Source organism: Coregonus lavaretus, assembly GCF_964263955.1.
Source record: "Coregonus lavaretus genome assembly, chromosome: 19".
Classification (NCBI taxonomy): Eukaryota; Metazoa; Chordata; class Actinopteri; order Salmoniformes; family Salmonidae; genus Coregonus; species Coregonus lavaretus.
Genome location: NC_140006.1, coordinates 34169206 through 34191795, shown reverse-complemented (window position 1 = coordinate 34191795; position 22590 = coordinate 34169206). Strand labels below are relative to the sequence as shown.

The following is a 22590-nucleotide window of genomic DNA, read 5'->3' as shown; positions in this document are numbered from 1 at the left end:
TTCTATATAGAACCGAAATGGGTTTCATATAGAACCCTATATGGAACACAAGGGTTCTGTATGGAATCAATTTTGGTTCAGTGAAGAAAGGGTTCTATATATAACCTTTAGGGGTGCCATACATGAAGCAAACAATATAACATTTTTTGGTGTGTACCTTACACTCAATAAAACATGAATAATAACAAACACTTCAATATTTCTATGAGGCAAATGTACAGTGTTGTATATTTCCTCAACCTTTCAAACGACCTTTCCTCAGAAATGTAACCCAGAACTATTTCGTGAGTGTAAACAGACTTGTAGACTAGGCACTGCTCAATGGGCAGGAAACACATGGAAAGAGGAAGGGGGAGGGAGGGATGGAGGAAAGGATTTGTTTGCATTCAGCCAGCAAATGTAGAGATAGTATAGACAGAGACTAAGGTATTCTTTACTATAGGCTATTTTTAGAGCTGATCTCAGTCTAAATGGAAACTTAACTTATTGTCATTTCCCAATGATTTGTAGAAGGAAGCAGTATTTATGTCACTCCCATGCTTTGCGTTTCTATTCTAATCCATGTTTTTGAGGAAAATAGGCAGATATTTCATGACATGTAGCCTACTATAATGAAATGATATATCTTCATAAATACTTTTGATTGTTTGTAATTATCGTTTAATTCGATTTTTGATGACATTGGGATATCAATGCAAATGTATCGAAAGGTAGGAGTGTCATATAGCCTAATCAGGGGAAACTTGACAAAACAAATTGTGAATCTGTTATTATGAATGTTCGAAGGCTTTCTTTCTAACATCCTTATATTCAGCGCTATCCATAGAGCTATCCTCCATTTAACAGTAAACGAGCGCAGAGAAAATAAAGGCTTCTGATTGGCTTACCGCAGATCTCTCTCGCGCTGCACACTTTTTTTTGGGTCAAAAGAGGAGCTACTGCAACTCAAACTTTCTATGCAAACGCAGATCCTTTCTCTCTCTCTATCTGCTCACCGAAGAAGCAGACTATCTCGGTTTAGGAGGTTGACGGTTTCACATTGTTGCACGGAATTTGTTACTTTGTAACAGAGGAAACTTGGAAGAAGCTGCAACTTTTGTTGCAAATTATTGACACTGTTTTACGTTTGCAAAACAAAGGAACATGACTCAATTCAACAAGGGACCAGTGTACGGGTTGACTGCAGAATTGAGAAGCAAGGTAAACGTAACTATTAGGACTATACAATTTTACCTATCAAATTGATGCAATTAGATTTTTTAAATATTTTTTTTTAGGAAACTAATTATTTGCATTCATCAAGTGACCCACGTGAAACTGCTTCGCATCAGTCGGTGCATTAATGTCCCTCTCGATACGACCTGGAACTGGTTTTCCTTTTATGGAAAGTGTGTGATGGCAAATGGCCACGTACTTCAGTAGCAAATGAATTATGCTCAATTTGTCAATCAATGTGCCCTTTGTCTTGTTGTACATTTTGTCCTGAAAAGAATAGTCTACCAGGTTACAGGGTGCAGAATACTCCGCACAACACATTTCAAATAGGTTGTGATTTAATGTCTTCAACATAATTAATCTGCACTGAGAATGTCTGTTTTGGAACACTACCTTGGAAACTAGGAAACACACATCACCAACTAGGCTGTAATAAAAATATGTCCATTCTCGGTCCCCTTTTCCCAGACTTTAAACAAATGCAACCTTTAATTAGGCTACACAGATATGTGGGATGAAAAAACATATATATATACATTATGTACAATATTCCTTTATGATCTAATTTGATGCTACTGGTTCATGTCAAAGGAAAGGATGAAAGCTTCATGAATGAATGGCAAGGCCAACAACTCATTGTTGCTCCACATAGTGGGTGGAGCCTGTATGGGCGGTGTAGGGCCCCTATACTGCTGAGTGAAGTCTGCACTACTAGACAACATCCTCCTCAACAATGCTTTCTCCTTGTCTGACCTCACTGTAGTTTATTGAACTTTATACACAATCTAAAGCTGCAGCATTGCCTTCATTGTCAGACCTTATCTCATATGGAATCAACTTGCTACTATTAGATGTACCATGCAGCTCAGCTTGAATAGATGAATGATAGGCTGGGCCCCCTGCCAAGTTTTCCATGTTTTCTTGGCTTCTGCTTAGGGCTGGGTGATATGGCCTAAAAATTATATCCCTTTTGTTTTATTTTAAACTTATTCACGATATACAGTACCAGTCAAAAGTTTTAGAACACCTACTCATTCAAGGGTTTTTCTTGATTTTTACTGTTTTCTACATTGTAGAATTATAATGAAGAAGAAGAACAGCTCAAATAAGCAAAGAGAAACGACAGTCCATGATTACTTTAAGACACGAAGGTCAGTCAATACGGAACATTTCAAGAACTTTGACATTTTCTTCAAATGCAGTCGCAAAAACCATCAAGCGTTATGATGAAACTGGCTCTCATAAGGACTGCCACAGGAATGGAAGACCCAGAGTTACCTCTGCTGCAGAGGATAAGTTCATTAGAGTTGCCAGCCTCAGAAATTGCAGCCCAAATAAATGCTTCACAGAGTTCAAGTAACAGATACATCTCAACATCAACTGTTCAGAGGAGACTGTGTGAATCAGGCCTTCATGGTCGAATTGCTGCAAAGAAACCACTACTAAAGGACACCAATAAGAAAAAGAGACTTGCTTGGGCCAAGAAACATGAGCAATGGACATTAGACCGGTGGAAATTTGTCCTTTGGTCTGGAGTCCAAATTTGAGATTTTTGCTTCCAACCGCTGTGTCTTTGTGAGATGCGATGTGGGTGAACGGATGATCTCCGCATGTGTATTTCCCAACTTAAAGCATGGAGGAGGAGGTGTTATGGTGTGGGGGTGCTTTGCTGGTGACACTGTCTGTGATTTATTTAGAATTCAAGGCACACTTAACCAGCATGGCTACCACAGCATTCTGCAGCGATACGCCATCCCATCTGGTTTGGGCTTCGTGGGACTATCATTTGTTTTTCAACATGACAATGACCCAACACACCTCCAGGCTGTGTAAGGGCTATTTGACCAAGAAGGAGAGTGATGGTGTGCTGCATCAGATGACCTGGCTTCCACAATCCCCCGACCTCAACCAAATTGAGATGGTTTGGGATGAGTTGGACCGCAGAGTGAAGGAAAAGCAGCCAACAAGTGTTCAGCATATGTGGGAACTCCTTCAAGACTGTTGGAAAAGCATTCCAGGTGAAGCTGGTTGAGAGAATGCCAAGAGTGTGCAAAGCTGTCATCAAGGCAAAGGGTGGCTATTTAAAGAATCTCAAATATAAAATATATTTTGATTTGTTTAACACTTTTTTGTTTACTACATTATTCCATATGTGTTATTTCATCATTTTGATCTCTTCACTATTATTCTACAATGTAGAAAATAGTTTTAAAAAATAAAGAAAAACCCTTGAATGAGTATGTGTGTCCAAACATTTGGCTGGTACTGTATATCTCGATAAAATATAAAAAGTTATCTAAATAAGCTTTGTTGTACAATTAAAGGTTTTACATTTTAGTCATTTAGCAGACACTCTTATCCAGAGCGACTTACATTGTAAGTGCATACATTTTCATACTGGTCTCCCGTGGGAATCGAACCCACAACCCTGGCGTTGCAAGCGTTATGTTCTACCAACTGAACCACATGGGATACACTGCAGTTCAAACAGTCAGCAATAATCAAATGAATTCAGGGCTTGTGAAGTTATACCTTGGCTAAATATAAGCCTTCCACAACCAAAAAGACCCACTAATAATTTAATTATTTTATCAAAATAGTTGAACCTGTTTTTTTGTGATAATCACTGATCTGGCTTTCAAGTCATCTATGAAAATGCCCTTTTTTGTTACAAATGTAACAGGAACCATTTAGCAGACGCTCTTATCCAGAGCGACTTACAGTTAGTGAAGGCATACATTTTTTATTTTCTATTATTATTATTATATATATATATTTTTTTATCAATCATGCATAATGCACATTCACTAATAATGACTAACTTCTTGTAACAGGCATTAAGCTATAGAAAATTAACACAGGTCTCATAAACAATCTCTCAAGCATAAGCCCACGTGCTAGTGAGTAGCCAGCTAATCATTATATTTCAAGTTTAGCCAACTTGGATATAATATAATAATAATATAATATGCCATTTAGCAGACGCTTTTATCCAAAGCGACTTACAGTCGATCTATTTGCTTGCTAACAAGGCAGAACAGTTGAATTGTTATGAACACACCCTTCTGTCCGTCTCCAACTGTTTGAACAGCATGCTAGCCTGTCCACTTTGTTCAGATGTTGAAATCAAGTGCCCTACCTAATTTATCAGAATGAGAATAAGTTGCAGATTCTTTATATAATAGTGTTTTATGCTTATTGTACATTTATAAAACACAGACTAGACAGCTATTATGAAAGTATTTGGCAGAAATGCTGCTAGCGGTAGACCATACTTGCTACTGCAATGCCGTGCGTGACAAACTGAGCATTAATTTTCCAGAATCAATGTTCATAGATACTCTCGTTTTAATAGTGTCTGCTCTGCGCGCAATTTGAGTAGTTGAGACATAAAAAGGGTATCGTTAGAAAGGTTAACTTCTCCTCTATTACGGTAAAATAATGTCTCAATGTGTTTTGGTGTCCATATGACCGATTCTGTTGGACCAAATGTAAAATGCAAATAGTGAGATGAAACCGCTTGTCGGAGAGTAAGAAGTGATCTCTCATCTTTGTTGGTGTTAGTGACAGGGGAGGGGCTTGGTGTGTGTAAACTGTAAACACACAGGAAGAGGTGAAGCGAGAGGTTTCACTCTTGCTAAAATCTTTCGAAAAATAAGCCCAATGCGTTTCTATGGGCTTATTTTGGACCTGCACTTGTCGTCTGCCTTCCCGCCTTTGGGACAACGACTCCCATTGTTAGAGCGGAGACATGAGCATCTGTTCATTATATACAGATCGCTGGTGTAAATGGGAAGGTGAACACAGCATAGAAGGAGACGAGACCAAAAAGACAACATGAGAACAAGCGGATGTAAATGCTCATATTAATAAAAAAAAATATCAACTAGATTCTTGCGATGCAGGCATTTGGAATATCGCGCAAAAACATACATTCAAATTAATCAAATTAATTCAATATATAGCCCAGCCCTACTTCTGTTCAAGTGAGCACATTGTTCCTGGGGAGAACTCCAGATGGCCCAGAGGTCTATGAACCACACGTACAGTCTGTCCCACACATGAACTAAAGAGGTGGATCACCTCCCTTTGTCTGGGTACAAATGTACTAGAAATCATGAGTGCGCCAGGAGTTTTTCCTGACCACCTAACTTGACCCAGTTATAAGGTATATCTAGGGCCCAGAGTTTTCCGGGTCAAGCCAATCGTCTTTTTATACTGATATCCACAGCTCCTCTCCAGAGGCTTTTTGTCATTTCATTCCCTTTTTAAATGGAGCTCGAAGTGGGTCATTCCATCCATGCAAAGCAATGGTTCTATGAACTTCCATCCCTACCCCTGCTGCCTGCCAGTGTGAGCGGAGACATTTTCCACGTTGTCTGCCAGAAGATACGCTTTATTAGAAGTCTGACGGAGATATGCCAGCCCTTCAGTGGTCTGCTTGTGGAAAATAATAATGTTCCATAGGAAGTGCCATGAATGTCTCTGAACTGTCAAGCGGAGCACAAAACCTCATAGCCAACCCCCCTTGTAACTTTTTAGTATTTCTTTCTAGTGAAGATCTACGTAATGCAGTTCAGGCAAAGCCTTTGGGGCAGTTTCCCAGACACAGATTAAGCCTACTCCTGGACATAAGCATGCTCTAGTAGAAACTCCATTGAAAGTGCTTTTTAGCCCAGGAATATGCTTAAACTGAGTCCGGGAAATTGGCCGTAATAGTATAGTTAAAGCCCCAGTAGAGCCCTCCACATGGGTTCCTGGTCATGGTTCTTATGGTAACTCCTGGCAGGCTGGCACCCAGATGTGTTCCAGGAAGTAAACAGCTGATCACAATGGGAGGCTCCGATCACTTGGACATCAAGACCACAGTGGGAGCTTTGGTGTGTGTGTCACTGGCTGTCGTCAGCATCACCTTACCCAGACTTTATTACTTTGAAGGTTGAAAAGCACCACACAACATCTTCACAACTATGGCTGTATGTCAGACAGCAACAACGTAGGACATTGTACTGGAGTAGCAGGCTTGGGTGATTGGAGTCGATTCCATTTCAACTCAGTGGATTCAGGAAATTGATTATTGACTTACTTGAAATGGCATTGACATCATCCTATGTTTTTGTTAGCAGCTCGACACATCCTCTGGCAATTGGTTTGCATGTTTAGTGAGTTCTCCATGTTAAAAGGTACTGTTTACTGTACCTTTTTAGCTTTTATTAGTGTGACGCACTTTAACAGTTTGATTAATTAGGAAATTCCCAGGAAATGTTTGTATGTGCTGTTTATGAATACTTAACATGCATGAGTACAATAGCGCTCTACACTACAAAGGACATTGCTTTGTCCAGTAATTGCAACAATAATGAAAGTGAATTAGCCTACTTTGTAAATGACCCTCTCCCTGGCCTTCAGACATATTGCAAGTTGTGGCTTCCTGCATTGTGGCATCTGATACAACCTTCCAAAACTTTTCAACTATGCCAATACCTGGAATTATGAATCTGAAACAGGGCTGAAACTGTTGCGGTTATAGCTTTTTCTTTAGCGCTACAGTAAAGCTGGGTGATATGGACAAAAATCCACATCGCAATAAATTGCCTGCGATGCAATAATTTGAACGATAAGTTTATAACATTAATGTACAACATTTGTTATTGTCCTTTTAACTACTACTACTACTACTAGTTTGATGGCTGTAGCCATCAATTGTCCCATTAACAATCACCCATATTAGCAATCTTATTTGATTTCAAACTTCACATTTCTCTAGTATAGGCTACTTATCGTACTGAACAATATCAGCCAAATGCATACGATAAATATGGTCGGTGTCGATAATTGTTGGTTTCTCGTCCCAGCTCTATGATATGTGGAGGACTCACAGCTATAAGACGTGCATTATTTTGTCATAACCCTTCACAGTGAGGACTTTAATACAGTGGTGCTGTGATGGCCTGACATCTGCGCTGGCTCGAGGAAAGGACACTTAAACCTCCATTCCTCTAGCAAGAGAAAATGGCCATTTAATTATGAAAAACAGGCTGAAAGTATTGACACATGGACATGTGCCTTGCTCAAGGGCACATCGACAGATTTTTCACCTTGTCGGCTCGGGGACTGGCCCAACACGCTTAACCTCTAGGCTACCTGCCACCGTACCTATACCCCTGTGTAACCTACACCACTACTGAGAGATGCAGCACAGCGTTACAGTACATACAGAAGAAGTGGGCTATACCGGTACAAACATATTCACATCATGAATACCTGAACGAGGAAAGAAAGAGAAGAAGGGAAGAGAAGAAGGGAAGAGAGAAGGGAAGGCCATAGAAATGCACAGAAAGAGAAGGGTATACAAGAACGTGCCTTCTTTCACGTGAACATTCAACGCATACTGGTTAATCTCACTACGAAGACGCAACTTGCATCATTTGCAATAAGGATGAATTCAAACCACCTTCCCTACATCTTTTCGCACCTCAAATTACTCTGGCCGAGCTCCTCTTGTCACACCGCCCTTGTATCGTACCTGCAGCTTATGTGTCTGCAGCTACATTTCTCTCCTGCTCGCAAGAGATAAGGCTGTGGTGAACATCATGTCCACAGTGCGCCTCATACATAGGACTTAAAATAGCTCCTCTGAATACAGTATATAGGGTTAGCCCATGTCCAGCCACACAGAACAAAGACATGTTTGTGGTGTTGGCTTGGCAGTTAGTTGTTTGAGAGAAGACTGAAGAGATTCCGCTCAAGTGTCGGGAAATATTTGCATGTAACTGCCAGGAATGACCCGACACTTGTTCTGTTTTGCATAATTGAATGTAAATGCAAAAGATTCAAGTATTCATATATTTCATCAAATTGGGGGCTGTGTGTGTGCACACGTGTGTGCAAGTGTGTGGCTTCCCTTTTAATTAGCTCTACCACCACAACACGGATGGCTGTTGTGAGGGAATGTCATGTTTTTGTTGACACTCCTCTAAAGTGCTGACTTGGCCATCCTCCCTCCGTTGAGGTCCCAGAGTGGCCCTTTAAACCCCACACTGACATCTCAAGGAGAACAGGAAGGAGTCTTCCTGAGTGCTGTTAAATAAACACTGGCTATAATTGCCCTTCAGGAAAAACACAGGATCGAGCAGCAGCACTTTCTGTTTGTGACGTATTGGGAGTCTTTTTCCTTTCTGGTTATTTTTATATCATCAGGTCAGGAGGATGTGTCCTAAGGATAACAGTGACATTTTGAGTCATGGCTCACTTTTGAGGATGGATAGAATTGGAAATGAAAACTTTATTGTTCACACAATGTGGAAAATGGCCACCTTCCAGCTTTAATAATAATAATCATAATATGCCATTTAGCAGACGCTTTTATCCAAAGCGACTTACAGTATGTTTGTGTATGGGTGGTCCCGGGGATCGAACCCACTACCTTGGCGTTACAAGCGCCGTGCTCTACCAGCTGAGCTACAGAGGACCACCTTTACTTGAGGCTCTCTGTTAACACGTTCAATTATGATTTCGATGATGATTTTTGGGGGGTTTAGATTTTTTGGGTTGAGTGCTATAATAACACAAAATAAAACAATTAATAAAAGTCCCATGATGGTAGTGACTGCTCATTACTGCTCATCACTTATTAACCATTTATTCACATCACTTTAATACACTATTTCAGTAGTTGTGTATGTTACATTTGTTTTATTTGATGACTTTATTATTTCATGCCAAGTCATCTCATCTCTGCTGCCTATGCTGTCTGACAAAATCACTATTTTGTAGTTCTTCAAAGTAAGTAAGGCATACTTTTATGACTGCTGAATACCAACTATCAATCACTTAGATTATGTATTTTCAGGTAGAGATACCTCGCGAAACAAAAGCTGCTCTCTATATCCCCTCACGATGGCACATTATTCTCTTTTCCGTAGTAGGCATAAAATAAATACAGACCGGATAAGTAGATGCGCAGTGGATTATGGTCATTGAAGTTAATTACCATGTTTTATGCACTAAACTACACTACCGGTCAAAAGTTTTAGAACACCTACTCATTCAAGGGTTTTTCTTTATTTGTACTATTTTCTACATTGTAGAATTATAGTGAAGACATCAAAACTATGAAATAACACATATGGAATCATGTAGTAACCAAAAAAGTGTTAAAAAAATCAAAATATATTTTATATTTGAGATTCTTCAAATAGCCACCCTTCGCCTTGATGACAGCTCTGCACACTCTTGGCATTCTCTCAACCAGCTTCATGAGGTAGTCAACTGGAATGCATTTCAATTAACAGGTGTGCCTTCTTAAAAGTTAATTTGTTTGAGCCAATCAGTTGTGTTGTGACAAGGTAGGGTGAGTATACAGGAGATAGCCCTATTTGGTAAAATAGGCCATATTATGGCAAGAACAGCCCAAATAAGCAAAGAGAAATATATGTAGATTATTGGCCTGTTGGAAACGACAACTCCCTACTACATCGCACAGTTCAGGCTGGATCTCATTTATCTCAAGAGAAACTGTGCATTGTGCGCTGTAAGGTTCTGTATTTTAATTTTCTTAGTCATCCTTGTGTTCTTGAACGTAGCCCTGTCTTTCATTTTTGTTCATTGATTTCACCTGTGTTAGTTACTCACCTGGTCGCATCAGCTCCATTTTAGTTCAGTTCATTCTGTTTGTGCCATTTTGACTCTACTAAGCCTTTTCCTAGCTCGTTTGTGAGAACCAGTTATAGCCTTCAGTCCTAGTTTTTGATTCTCCTGCCTGTTTGCCTACCTGTGTATGACCATTGCCTGCCTGGGACCATGATTCCTGCCTTCTGCGAAGGCGTAATAAACACCTGCCGCACTCTGCGCGTGAATCTACACCTTTTTATCCCTGAGTATTCATTACATGCGCATTGAGCTCACAGAAAAAAAACAGAACAAAATGGAATTCAAATAATTGAACCAAGTCGGTCAATTAGGTGTTTAAAAACCGAAAAATCTGTTAATCGTTCAGCAGTACAACAAACAGCACTATGACAATGGGCCTAGGGCAACATAAACAGACGTTGTAATTGTTTCTACCTCACACTCATCATCCCCGCATCAGTCCACTCCATTGAACATTTTCCAGAGCCACAGAAGGTTAATAATTTATTAACGCCTCACCAGCTGTCTCTATGGTCAAGGCTCCATTCAATGCTATTTCCTCTCCAATAAATGGATAACCAATATTTGGACAGATTGTGGGTTTTGTGGTAACATACAGTAAGAGGTTTTTGGAGGACAAAGCCTGTGATTTTTGCAACAAATGCAGTACAGTAAAGTGGTATCCATAAGGAGCGGCCCGTTTACGATACGGCGCTCTCATTCTTTTTTCAGTCCAGATGTTCTCTCCATTTCCCAGACCCATCAGGAAATGCTTCCAGTTGCGTGGGCAGGAGTAGTAGTATAAGAAGAAGGGGTTTCTTTCTATGCATGTCTGAGAAAAGAGAAAGATGAATCAATTCCTGCTTTTCTCCCCCTCTTTCCTCTCTGAATGCCTAGCTAGCTCTGCTCTGTCAAGTCCCAAGAACACTGGCGCTATTGTTGGTAGAGGAGAGATTGCAAGACTCAAACAGGAACTGTTCACACTCCCCTCTCAGTCAGCCATCCACGGGAAGTTCAGTGCAGTCAAAAAACGTGATTTTCCTGTGCTTTATATATATTTCCACACTGAGGTTGGAATAATACTGTGAAAATTATGATAATGCCCTTTTAGTGTTTGAAAAGACCGCCTGAAATTTCAGCCTGTTTTGGTGGGATGGAGTTTTGAAAGAATAAGAAATAAGAAAGAGTTCCAAACCTCTCTGCCAATAATGGCACATTTTCTGTTTTCCCCTCCGCACTCAGACCTCTCCCAGACAGTAATAGCAAAATTCTTGCTTGAGAAATTGCACTTCGTTAAGAAGCTATTTTTGTGTTTTTTTCAGCATTTTAAATGAAAACAGTCACAGTAAGGTACTTAATTGTTACCCAGAAATGATTTGATCTTGAAATAAAAATGGCAGCATTGGACCTTTTTTAAAGGGACTCCCTGTGTGAGACTTGAGTCTCATAGCAACGGCTAGCATAGCGTAGCTTGTTTGGCACGACACAAGGTTGCGAGGGGCACTTTTTCCTTTATCTACCTTTCACGTTGACCTCTGACCCTTCCAATGTGGGATCAAAGTCTGATTAATTATTTCTGGGACATCACATCAACTTTCCCCTCCTTTTAATCCCATTAAAGACTCTTTGCCCTTTTTGAAGACTGCTGGTCTTTGTAGGAACGGCGGCCATATTTCTTACACACAGCCTTTGGAGCAATACTGAAATAATTGTTCTCTCAAGTGTTTTCCCTTTTTCATCTTGATGACAGATTTCAGATTTGACTCTGTCAGGACTTGCGTGTGGGCGGGTGATGAACTATTAAACACAAAAGTCTGGTTTGTTATGTGTGTGAAGGGTGATGAACTGTTAGATACAGGAAAGGTGGGATTTGTTATGTGTGAGGTTGATGGGATTTCAGCCCTGTGTCTTTCTGAGAGAAGAACTGAAGACTTCTTTCAGCAGAGGTTAGTCTCTGTGTGTGGAGGATTAGGCCTATCACAGATGACTCTGAACCTTTGGAAAACTTCTACTTGTTTGCTTGTTTTCACCATAGGCAACAAGAGCTGCAGGTTTTGTGTGTGTGTGTGTCACCCAAGTGCAGCGTGTGGGTTTAATAAATTGCAGATGAGGGAAGTCTTGGAACTACCTCGGCTCCTCCCAGCTAAACACACACTGCACACATTCTCAAACACACACACAGACCTTGAAGAGGGTCTGTTTTGACAATGTGGTAGCTTGACTCAGACAATGAAAACAGACCAGTAGTATTGACAATGGCTTTTTGTTTTTGAGGTTGATATAAACTTGAGGTTTAGTTACTTTGAGATATCTTTGTATGGTTCAGGTTCGGCACCTAACCTTTTATTCCATAATATTGCATGGCGATAGTCAATAGCCCCATGGCTCACAATCTCTGTTTTTGAAATCTTTAGTGAAATAAGAATTCATTGAAAAAAAAAAAGTATCTGAGAATGTGTAGCTTGTTTTTTTGTTACACGGCCAAAAATGTATTTATATATTTCCACACTGAGGTTGGAATAATACTGTGGAATTGTGAAAATTAGTCTTTTTGTTACACAGCCATTAATAGGGTTTGCATTTTCCTGTCCAAAGACCTTGTAAGAGTCAGATGTTCTCCTTGATATCAAGGTACACTGTATGTAGAGTCTGAACCCCTCTGGTTTCCCCATGAGGCAGTCAGATCTGTGCTTGCGTGCCAGACTGATGATGTAATACGAGCTGCGAGGAAGACACCCGGTCGTTCGCTATTCCACATTCCTCCTGTATGGGGAAACTGCTGACTCCAGCGTCGTTACTGTACCATAACTTGCTTGGGCTGCTCCTGTGGCACGGCGAGGAAAAACAATACCTCCTTAGTCGATAATTAGCCCTAGTGCCGTATGTATCAAGCGTCTCAGTTTAGCCTTTTAGATCACAATGAATGAGATTGTGGACAAGGGGGGACGTGGGCCCTTGTTCATAAAGCATCTTAAAGTATGAGTGCTGATATAGGATCAGTTTAGCCTTTTAGATCATAATGAAAAGATTACATGGACATGGGGGACCTGATCCTAGATCAGCACTCCTACTCTGAGACCCAGATCCTAGATCCGCACTCTGAGGTGTACATGCGGTCCCTGAGTGCTTTCTCTTGATTAATTAGCAAAAGCAGCAAGCAATGTATTTCACAGTTGGAAGCCCTGGGCTTCAACCAAGCAGCCAATGGAAACTCATTAAGATGACTGAGGGCAATATCCCTCTAATGTCTCCCTCCGCTACCTCACGTAACGTTGTCTCTGTGATGTTTTCATGTAGGTTTCAGACACTTTATTGCTCAGGACATCTCAGGAGTCTTTCTATCTTGCGTTCTTTGTGTGTGTGTCTGTCTGTCTTTCTCTCTCCTTCAAGTCATTGGGTAAAGCAACAGTGTTAGTCTGGACTGTGGAACCTGTGGAGCCGTCCCCTAAAGCCAGGGTTCAGGCATGGGGCAGCGGTCCATGTAATTTCCTGTGTATCTTACCACACCTGGCAGCAGGCCACACAGCAGTGATGTGGGGGAGAGGAGAGTGGAATGTTTTCCCAAAAAACTAACCTTGCAGTGTTGTCCACACCTTTAGAATGATATGTGATAGATCGGCTTTAGCATCAGTTGAAAAGCTTTGGCCTTCTGTTGTTAGGACTGAAGCGCTACCTCAAGTGACTTTCTCTTAAAGAAAATACATTAATGGATAGAATGGATATCAGATTTGTTTTCCTTTTGGTTTTAATTGTGTAATGCTTTCTCAGATGTTTTGTATTTAGATCAGGCTAAAAGCCTTATGAATTATTGTGCAAGTCTACCCTTTTAACAGACCTTATCTAACTTTCCCAAGGAGTGGGCCAGCTGGGCCCAATGACCATGAGTTATAACTATTGAGTGGGTGTGCTGCTCACTGCTTACTAAGCAATATGTTGAGGTTAGACTAATGCATTACACTTAACATAAACACTGTTTAAATTCTAATTTCTGCTTTTCTGTCTAGAGGCTATTAGAACTATCAGACTCACTCCCTGTGGCACACAAATGCATAATCATTTTTATGTATTTATTTAACCTTTATTTTATCAGGGAGTTATACTGAGACCAAGGTCTCTTTTACAGATGAGCCCTGAATTACAAAAATTACAGAAAATACACACATCAATATAAATACAAAATGCAAGCAGAAAGAACAATCATACCAAAAGGTTACAGAGTTTGCAAAGTAGTCTAGGTTTAGGCTTGCATTGTGGTTAAATGAAGAGCGGGTGGAGTTACATAATTCTTTGGTCTTCTCAGATCGCAGGGAAGTATGACCTGCAGAAGGAGGAGGAGCTCCGGTTCTGGATAGAGGAGGTGACGGGCATGCCCATTGGAGAGAACTTCCAGAAGGGCCTTAAGGACGGAGTCATCCTCTGCGAGTGAGTTTTTTTTCTGTCTACACAAAGTGTAAGGGTTGTAAGCTGATGTATTCTGATGTTTTAGGTATTTATACATATTATACCATTCGTCCAATCCATATTCTTAGTTTGCATTATCCCCCCAACATGTGAATGATGTTTTGCCCTGTTCAGGTTACTGGTTTACAAGCCCTAGACTTCACCTGTCTTCAGCTCAGTTAGTTATGAGGATGTAGGGGAATACTTAGTCACATTCCTCTACAGATGATCACTCAAGTAGACTTAATACAGGATGTTATATTGTTGCCATAACAGTGATCAGGTGTTGAAAAGGTCTACAGAGGATTAGCTGTGGTCTTAATCTCTCCGGCATTCTTTTTACTACCACCAGGAACTGTGTATTATTTTTCATTGCTCTAGTTGAGAATTAGTTTTATGTTCATATCAAACTGTAAGGGTTTGCTATTTTCTTCTGCCTTAGGCTGATTAACAAACTGCAGCCTGGTTCCATCAAGAAAATCAACCACTCCAAACTCAACTGGCACAAGGTATGGGAAACAAAATAATAGATTTTAATGTATACTGTAACGCTGCCATTTCACAGAGGGAAAATGCTTTTCATTCGACGAGACTAAATAATGAGACTCAACCGGAGTCTGATTTATTTTGTTGTTCTCTTCTAGCTGGAAAATCTGGGGAATTTCATCCGAGCCATTCTGAAGTTTGGCCTTTGTCCCAACGACATCTTTGAGGCCAATGACCTGTTTGAGAACGGGAACATGACCCAGGTCCAGAGCACACTGCTGTCCCTGGCTGGTGTGGTAGGTTCTCGATTAGACTCGGGTGAATGTAGAACCCTGAGTTGTTCTTGACCTTGTTATAACCATGTGCCATAACACCACACACGGTGCCATAGGAGAGCGTGACATGAAAAGGAGCCAAACAATGGTTTTTGGTTTGTTTTTGTTGTTGGTGCTGAAATCCGTGATCGAACAAACACTGGGGTTTTTATTGAAATGCTGGTGATTGAGATGTCGATGCACCACTATGTAGGCTCACAGTATAGTTGTAATTAGAGTAAAAACATTGTTATGTAAAACTGCAAACAACACTGACTTTGTTAATTTGTCTCATACCATGCAACAGGCGAAAACCAAAGGTTCAAACTCCAACTGTGACCTCGGTGTAAAGTACGCAGACAAGAAGACGCGCCATTTCGACGAGGAGATAATGAAGGCAGGACAATGTGTCATTGGACTGCAGGTGAGTCATACTAACACAATACCAACTACCACAGAGATAATGCTATCAGTGGATCTCATCCCCCAAAATATCCACTTAATAATGATATTATAGCAGTAGACAATAAAAATATATTTACAGAAAAAATACATATACTGAGTATACAAAACATTAAAAACAACTGCTCTTTCCATGACAGACTGACCAGGTGAATCCAGGTAAAAGCTATGATCTCTTATTGATGTCACCTGTAAATCCACTTCAATCAGTGTAGATGAAGGGGAGGAGACAGGTTAAAGAAGGATTTTTAAGCCGTGAGACAATTGAGACATGGATTGTATGTGTACCGTTCAGAGGATGATTGGGCAAGACAAAATACTTAAGTGCCTTAGAACGGGGTATGGTAGTAGGTGCCAGGTGCACAGGTTTGTGTCAAGAACTGTAACGCTGCTGTTTGTTTTTTTCACGCTCAAATGTTTCCAGTGTGTATCAAGAATGGTTAATCACCCAAAGGACATCCAGCCAACTTGACACAACTGTGGGAAGCATTGGAGTCAACAGGGGCCAGCATCCCTGTGGAACGCTTTCGACACTTTGTAGAGTCAATGCCCCGACGAATTGAGGCTGTTCTGAGGGCAAAAGGGGGTGGGGGGGGGTTGCAACTCAAGGTGTTCCTAATGTTTTGGTATACTCTGTGTGTGTGCGTGCGTGTGTGCGTTTTATCCTGTCTGTACCAAAACAATGTATACCAGTCTACTCTGAAAAACTAATTAAATTTGTGATCGATACCATTGCCAGACATAGAAGAGATTTGATTAGAGGACATTGTGACCTGAATGCTGTCTGTGTTTTTGTTCTGGGTAGATGGGGACAAATAAATGTGCCAGCCAGTCTGGTATGACAGCGTACGGGACCAGGAGACACTTATACGACCCAAAGTCACAGACGGACAAGCCCTACGACCAGACTACCATCAGTCTGCAGATGGGAACCAACAAAGGAGCCAGCCAGGTAAGAGTGTACTGTTTGTCTGTGGTGTATAAAGTACTGTGGCTCTTATGGTTCAATGGTTTCTGCTGCAGTGGATTCCTAGTCACTATAATCCCTGGAAGCAATTAGAAGTAATCTTGTATCACGGTGAGACATCAACCAACTAAAGGTTACTGTGGCCAGGTGCACACAAACAGACACACACACACACACATTCTTGCTCTCTCTCACAAACACACACACTTTTACTCTCTCATACGCGCACGCACGCACACACACACACTCCCGCTTAACCACCAACCTAACCTTCCCTCCCTCTGCTCCCCTCCCTCCTCCCCCTCCCTCCTCTCCCTCCCTCCTCCCCTCCAGGCTGGCATGTCTGCGCCGGGTACCCGCCGTGACATCTACGACCAGAAGTCGGTGGGACAGACAGCAGACAGCTCCACCATCTCCCTGCAGATGGGCACCAACAAGGTGGCGTCCCAGAAGGGTATGAGCAGCTACGGCCTGGGCAGGCAGATCTACGACCCCAAGTACTGCACCTCCCCCACAGAGCCCACCTCGCCTGTTACCCTCGGCAACAATGCCGGTAGCCATGGCAATGGGAGCCTGGGAACGGGGACCAATGGATCGGAGATTAGTGACTGCGACTACCAGGCGGAGTACCAGTATCACCATGACGACGAGGAGGAGTACCGGGGTGGGTACCAACAGCAGTACAGCGGGCACTATGACGAGGACCAGGGCATCGACTATTAGACTGACTGTGTGTCAAATGGCACCCTATTCCCCTCTATAGGGTGCCATTTGATATTTTCCCTTTTGACTCTGTGGGCCTCATTTTGGTAGCTCAAAAAAATTGCGCTTGTTTTGACAACAGCGCTGCTTTATTGCGTTGTCAAAAAGTCACCCTGTGTAGCCGTAGTTCCAGTTGGCATAAGTGTAACACAGTGTGTCTGGGAATATGTAACGTTATAGTGGCCTTCTACCGGAATCGGGAGTGGAGTAGCATGTCCAAGTACCTTTACGGATCATATGAAACATAGGCCTATATATATAGTTTGATACAGTTTTGTGGGACCACATATGATTACGTTTTTTAAACTGATGCAAATTCTGTTACTCTGGTATAAAGCCACTGTAATGTAAAGTGAGTGTGAGAGAGTGATTTTGTTATCAACAGAGCAAGAATTTTACTATCCTTGCTAGCTTTAAAAAAACTAATGTTTTTTGCCCTATAAGGGAAATGTTGCCTTATCTGTCTTGCATTCCTTTTAAACTCTCTTTAGAATGGCCGTATTTTTCGACCAATCAGAATAATGTATAGAATGTGCCATGTTTTATGGGTTTTGTAGTTCTCATGGTTCAGAAACTCAACTAGGGAGTTCTGTGAGAGAAGCATTCCGTCACATCATGTTTACCTACTCCCTTCCTTCCTCCTTGTTTTCAATATACTCTATTGTTTGTCCTTTATTTCCTCTCCTTCAAATCAGTGGTGATTTTTGGTAAGAGACTTACACTGAGTGTACAAAACATTAGAAACACCTCCTCTTTCCATGACAGATTGACCACAGGTGAAAGCTGTGATCCCTTATTGATGTAACTTGTTAAATCCACTTCAATCAGTGTAGATGAAGGGGAGGAGACAGGTTAAAGAAGGATTTTTAAGCCTTGAGACAATTGAGACATGGATTGTGTATGTGTGTCATTCTGAGGGTGAGTGGGCAAGACAAAAGATTTAAGTGCCTTTGAACGGGGTATGGTAGTAGGTGCCAGGTGCACCGGTTTGTGTCAAGAACTGTCACACTCAACTGTTTCCCGTGTGTATCAAGAATGGTCTAACACCCAAAGGACATCCAGCCAACTTGACATAACCGTGGGAAGCATTGGAGTCAACATGGGCCAGCATCCCTGTGGAACGCTTTCACCACCATGTAGAGTCCATGCCCCAATGAATTGAGGCTTTTCTGAGGGCAAAAGAGTTGAAACTCATTATTAGGAAGGTGTTCCTAATGTTTTGTATACTCAGTGTAGATTTTCTATATCCATTCTGAATAAACAAGCAATCATATTTTAGAGAAGGTTGGCAGGAGAAAAAGATGGATGGTTACAGTTAAGATGCTAATGACTGTCTAGTCCCAGTTTGACTTAAAAGCACTGGAATGATTTTGTAGTTCTGTTTGTAGTTTCTCTGCCTCTTTAAAACCTTTTACTGCAGTGGGCTAAATCAGGGTCACACAGTGTTTCTTGGTAGTCTTAAACAAATCTACTTTGAAACTAAAGTATACACCTCACACGCATAGTTATGGGGCTTACAAAAAAGAAGACAACTGTACCATGTCAGATATAGAGTTGAAATGTATTCAATTTTGAGTTTGCATCCCAGTATCACACTTCATATACATCATAGACGGCTGAAATATAACAAAACCGTTTGATACAGAAACACCAGATTTTCAGTGTTTGAAATAAAGTAATACTTATTCATTATGAAAAATATTAATAATGTTCGACCCATGAGGCCACTAGAGGGTGCTTTTGTCATTCGACTGTAGGAAAGGGTTTTTAGGACTCTTAGAAGAGAATCTGAAATGTTAGTTTCTGTCACATGATTTTATATCCCATTGATTCCTTGTGCCATAATGCCCCCTCTCTATGTGTGTAGAGCCCCATCCACTGAAGTGGTATTTATTGCCATTTGTCCCTATATAGATATGTCTTCTATTGTTTTGATTCTTTTGCATCAATAAATGTTTATTTCATAAAGTCTTACATGGTGTCTCCAGTTATATCTAAACAGAGTCACTCTGAGAACCCACAATTGTTGTTTTACCTACTAATAACATCTGAAAGTCAAGTCATACTGACACCTGAGTCTGTCTGTGCTGTTTTGGCAGGACAATGACATAGAAGTTGGCAAGATCACACTAATATACTGTTGAAGTCGGAAGTTTACATACAGTGGGGAGAACAAGTATTTGATACACTGCCGATTTTGCAGGTTTTCCTACTTACAAACCATGTAGAGGTCTGTAATATTTATCATAGGTACACTTCAACTGTGAGAGACGGAATCTAAAACAAAAATCCAGAAAATCACATTGTATGAATTTTAAGTAATTCATTTGCATTTTATTGCATGACATAAGTATTTGATCACCTACCAACCAGTAAGAATTCCGGCTCTCACAGACCTGTTAGTTTTTCTTTAAGAAGCTCTCCTGTTCTCCACTCATTACCTGTATTAACTGCACCTGTTTGAACTCGTTACCTGTATAAAAGACACCTGTCCACACACTCAATCAAACAGACTCCAACCTCTCCACAATGGCCAAGTCCAGAGAGCTGTGTAAGGACATCAGGGATAAAATTGTAGACCTGCACAAGGCTGGGATGGGCTACAGGACAATAGGCAAGCAGCTTGGTGAGAAGGCAACAACTGTTGGCGCAATTATTAGAAAATGGAAGAAGTTCAAGATGCCGGTCAATCACCCTCGGTCTGGGGCTCCATGCAAGATCTCACCTTGTGGGGCATCAATGATCATGAGGAAGGTGAGGGATCAGCCCAGAACTACACGGCAGGACCTGGTCAATGACCTGAAGAGAGCTGGGACCACAGTCTCAAAGAAAACCATTAGTAACACACTACACCGTCATGGATTAAAATCCTGCAGCGCACGCAAGGTCCCCCTGCTCAAACCAGCCCATGACCAGGCCCGTCTGAAGTTTGCCAATGACCATCTGGATGATCCAGAGGAGGAATGGGAGAAGGTCATGTGGTCTGATGAGACAAAAATAGAGCTTTTTGGTCTAAACTCCACTCGCCGTGTTTGGAGGTAGAAGAAGGATGAGTACAACCCCAAGAACACCATCCCAACCGTGAAGCATGGAGGTGGAAACGTCATTCTTTGGGGATGCTTTTCTGTAAAGGGGACAGGACGACTGCACCGTATTGAGGGGAGGATGGATGGGGCCATGTATCGCGAGATCTTGGCCAACAACCTCCTTCCCTCAGTAAGAGCATTGAAGATGGGTCATGGCTGGGTCTTCCAGCATGACAACGACCCGAAACACACAGCCAGGGCAACTAAGGAGTGGCTCCGTAAGAAGCATCTCAAGGTCCTGGAGTGGCCTAGCCAGTCTCCAGACCTGAACCCAATAGAAAATCTTTGGAGGGAGCTGAAAGTCCGTATTGCCCAGCGACAGCCCCGAAACCTGAAGGATCTGGAGAAGGTCTGTATGGAGGAGTGGGTCAAAATCCCTGCTGCAGTGTGTGCAAACCTGGTCAAGACCTACAGGAAACATATGATCTCTGTAATTGCAAACAAAGGTTTCTGTACCAAATATTAAGTTCTGCTTTTCTGATGTATCAAATACTTACGTCATGCAATAAAATGCAAATGAATTACTTAAAAATCATACAATGTGATTTTCTGGATTTTACAGACCTCTACGTGCTTTCTAAGTAGGAAAACCTGCAAAATCGGCAGTGTATCAAATACTTGTTCTCCCCACTGTACACTTAGGTTGGAGTCATTAAAACTTGTTTTTCAAATACTCCACAAATTTCTCGTTAACAAACTATAGTTTTGGCAAGTTGGTTAGGACATCTACTTTGTGCATGACACAAGTAATTTTTCGAACAATTGTTTACAGACAGATTATTTCACTTATAGTTCACTGTATCACACATCCAGTGGGTCAGAAGTTTACATACACTAAGTTGACTGTGCCTTGAAACAGCTTGGAAAATTCCAGAAAATGATGTCATGGCTTTAGAAGCTTCTGATAGGCTAATTGACATAATTTGAGTCAATAGGAGGTGTACCTGTGGATGTACAGTGGGGGAAAAAAGTATTTAGTCAGCCACCAATTGTGCAAGTTCTCCCACTTAAAAAGATGAGAGACGCCTGTAATTTTCATCATAGGTACACGTCAACTATGACAGACAAATTGAGAGAAAAAAATCCAGAAAATCACATTGTAGGATTTTTAATGATTTTATTTGCAAATTATGGTGGAAAATAAGTATTTGGTCACCTACAAACAAGCAAGATTTCTGGCTCTCACAGACCTGTAACTTGTTCTTTAAGAGGCTCCTCTGTCCTCCACTCGTTACCTGTATTAATGGCACCTGTTTGAACTTGTTATCAATATAAAAGACACCTGTCCACAACCTCAAACAGTCACACTCCAAACTCCACTATGGCCAAGACCAAAGAGCTGTCAAAGGACACCAGAAACAAAATTGTAGACCTGCACCAGGCTGGGAAGACTGCATCTGCAATAGGTAAGCAGCTTGGTTTGAAGAAATCAACTGTGGGAGCAATTATTAGGAAATGGAAGACATACAAGACCACTGATAATCTCCCTCGATCTGGGGCTCCACGCAAGATCTCACCCCGTGGGGTCAAAATGATCACAAGAACGGTGAGCAAAAATCCCAGAACCACACGGGGGGACCTAGTGAATGACCTGCAGAGAGCTGGGACCAAAGTAACAAAGCCTACCATCAGTAACACGCTGCCAGGCACTCAAATCCTGCAGTGCCAGACGTGTGCCCCTGCTTAAGCCAGTACATGTCCAGGCCCGTCTGAAGTTTGCTAGAGTGCATTTGGATGATCCAGAAGAGGATTGGGAGAATGTCATATGGTCAGATGAAACCAAAATATAACTTTTTGGTAAAAACTCAACTCGTCGTGTTTGGAGGATGAATGCTGAGTTGCATCCAAAGAACACCATACCTACTGTGAAGCATGGGGGTGGAAACATCATGCTTTGGGGCTGTTTTTCTGAAAAGGGACCAGGACGACTGATCCGTGTAAAGGAAAGAATGAATGGGGCCATGTATCGTGAGATTTTGAGTGAAAACCTCCTTCCATCAGCAAGGGCATTGAAGATGAAACGTGGCTGGGTCTTTCAGCATGACAATGATCCCAAACACACCGCCCGGGCAACGAAGGAGTGGCTTCATAAGAAGCATTTAAAGGTCCTGGAGTGGCCTAGCCAGTCTCCAGAGCTCAACCCCATAGAAAATCTTTGGAGGGAGTTGAAAGTCCGTGTTGCCCAGCGACAGCCCCAAAACATCACTGCTCTAGAGGAGATCTGCAT

The 22590-nt window shown here is 41.5% G+C and overlaps 1 protein-coding gene across 1 annotated transcript; it reads left to right on the top strand.

Moving 5' to 3' along the window:
- Positions 1–910: 910 nt before the first annotated feature.
- Positions 911–19251, top strand: LOC311146872 (calponin-3-like). Its single transcript, XM_084183488.1, has 7 exons — positions 911–1200; positions 14147–14268; positions 14729–14795; positions 14931–15068; positions 15394–15510; positions 16354–16500; positions 16849–19251. The coding sequence occupies exons 1-7, from the start codon at positions 1144–1146 to the stop codon at positions 17236–17238; spliced, it is 1038 nt and encodes a 345-aa protein (XP_084039614.1). The 5' UTR covers positions 911–1143; the 3' UTR covers positions 17239–19251.
- The last annotated feature ends 3339 nt before the right edge of the window (positions 19252–22590 follow it).

What these genes read in the sequence shown, in the direction of transcription:
- LOC311146872 (XM_084183488.1), top strand. Translation starts at nt 1,144, where the DNA reads ATGACTCAATTCAACAAGGGACCAGTGTACGGGTTGACTGCAGAATTG. An exon ending in GACGGAGTCATCCTCTGCGA is followed by an intron (nt 14,269 to 14,728) that starts GTGAGTTTTTTT and finishes CTTCTGCCTTAG; the next exon opens with GCTGATTAACAAACTGCAGC. An exon ending in AATGTGTCATTGGACTGCAG is followed by an intron (nt 15,511 to 16,353) that starts GTGAGTCATACT and finishes TGTTCTGGGTAG; the next exon opens with ATGGGGACAAATAAATGTGC.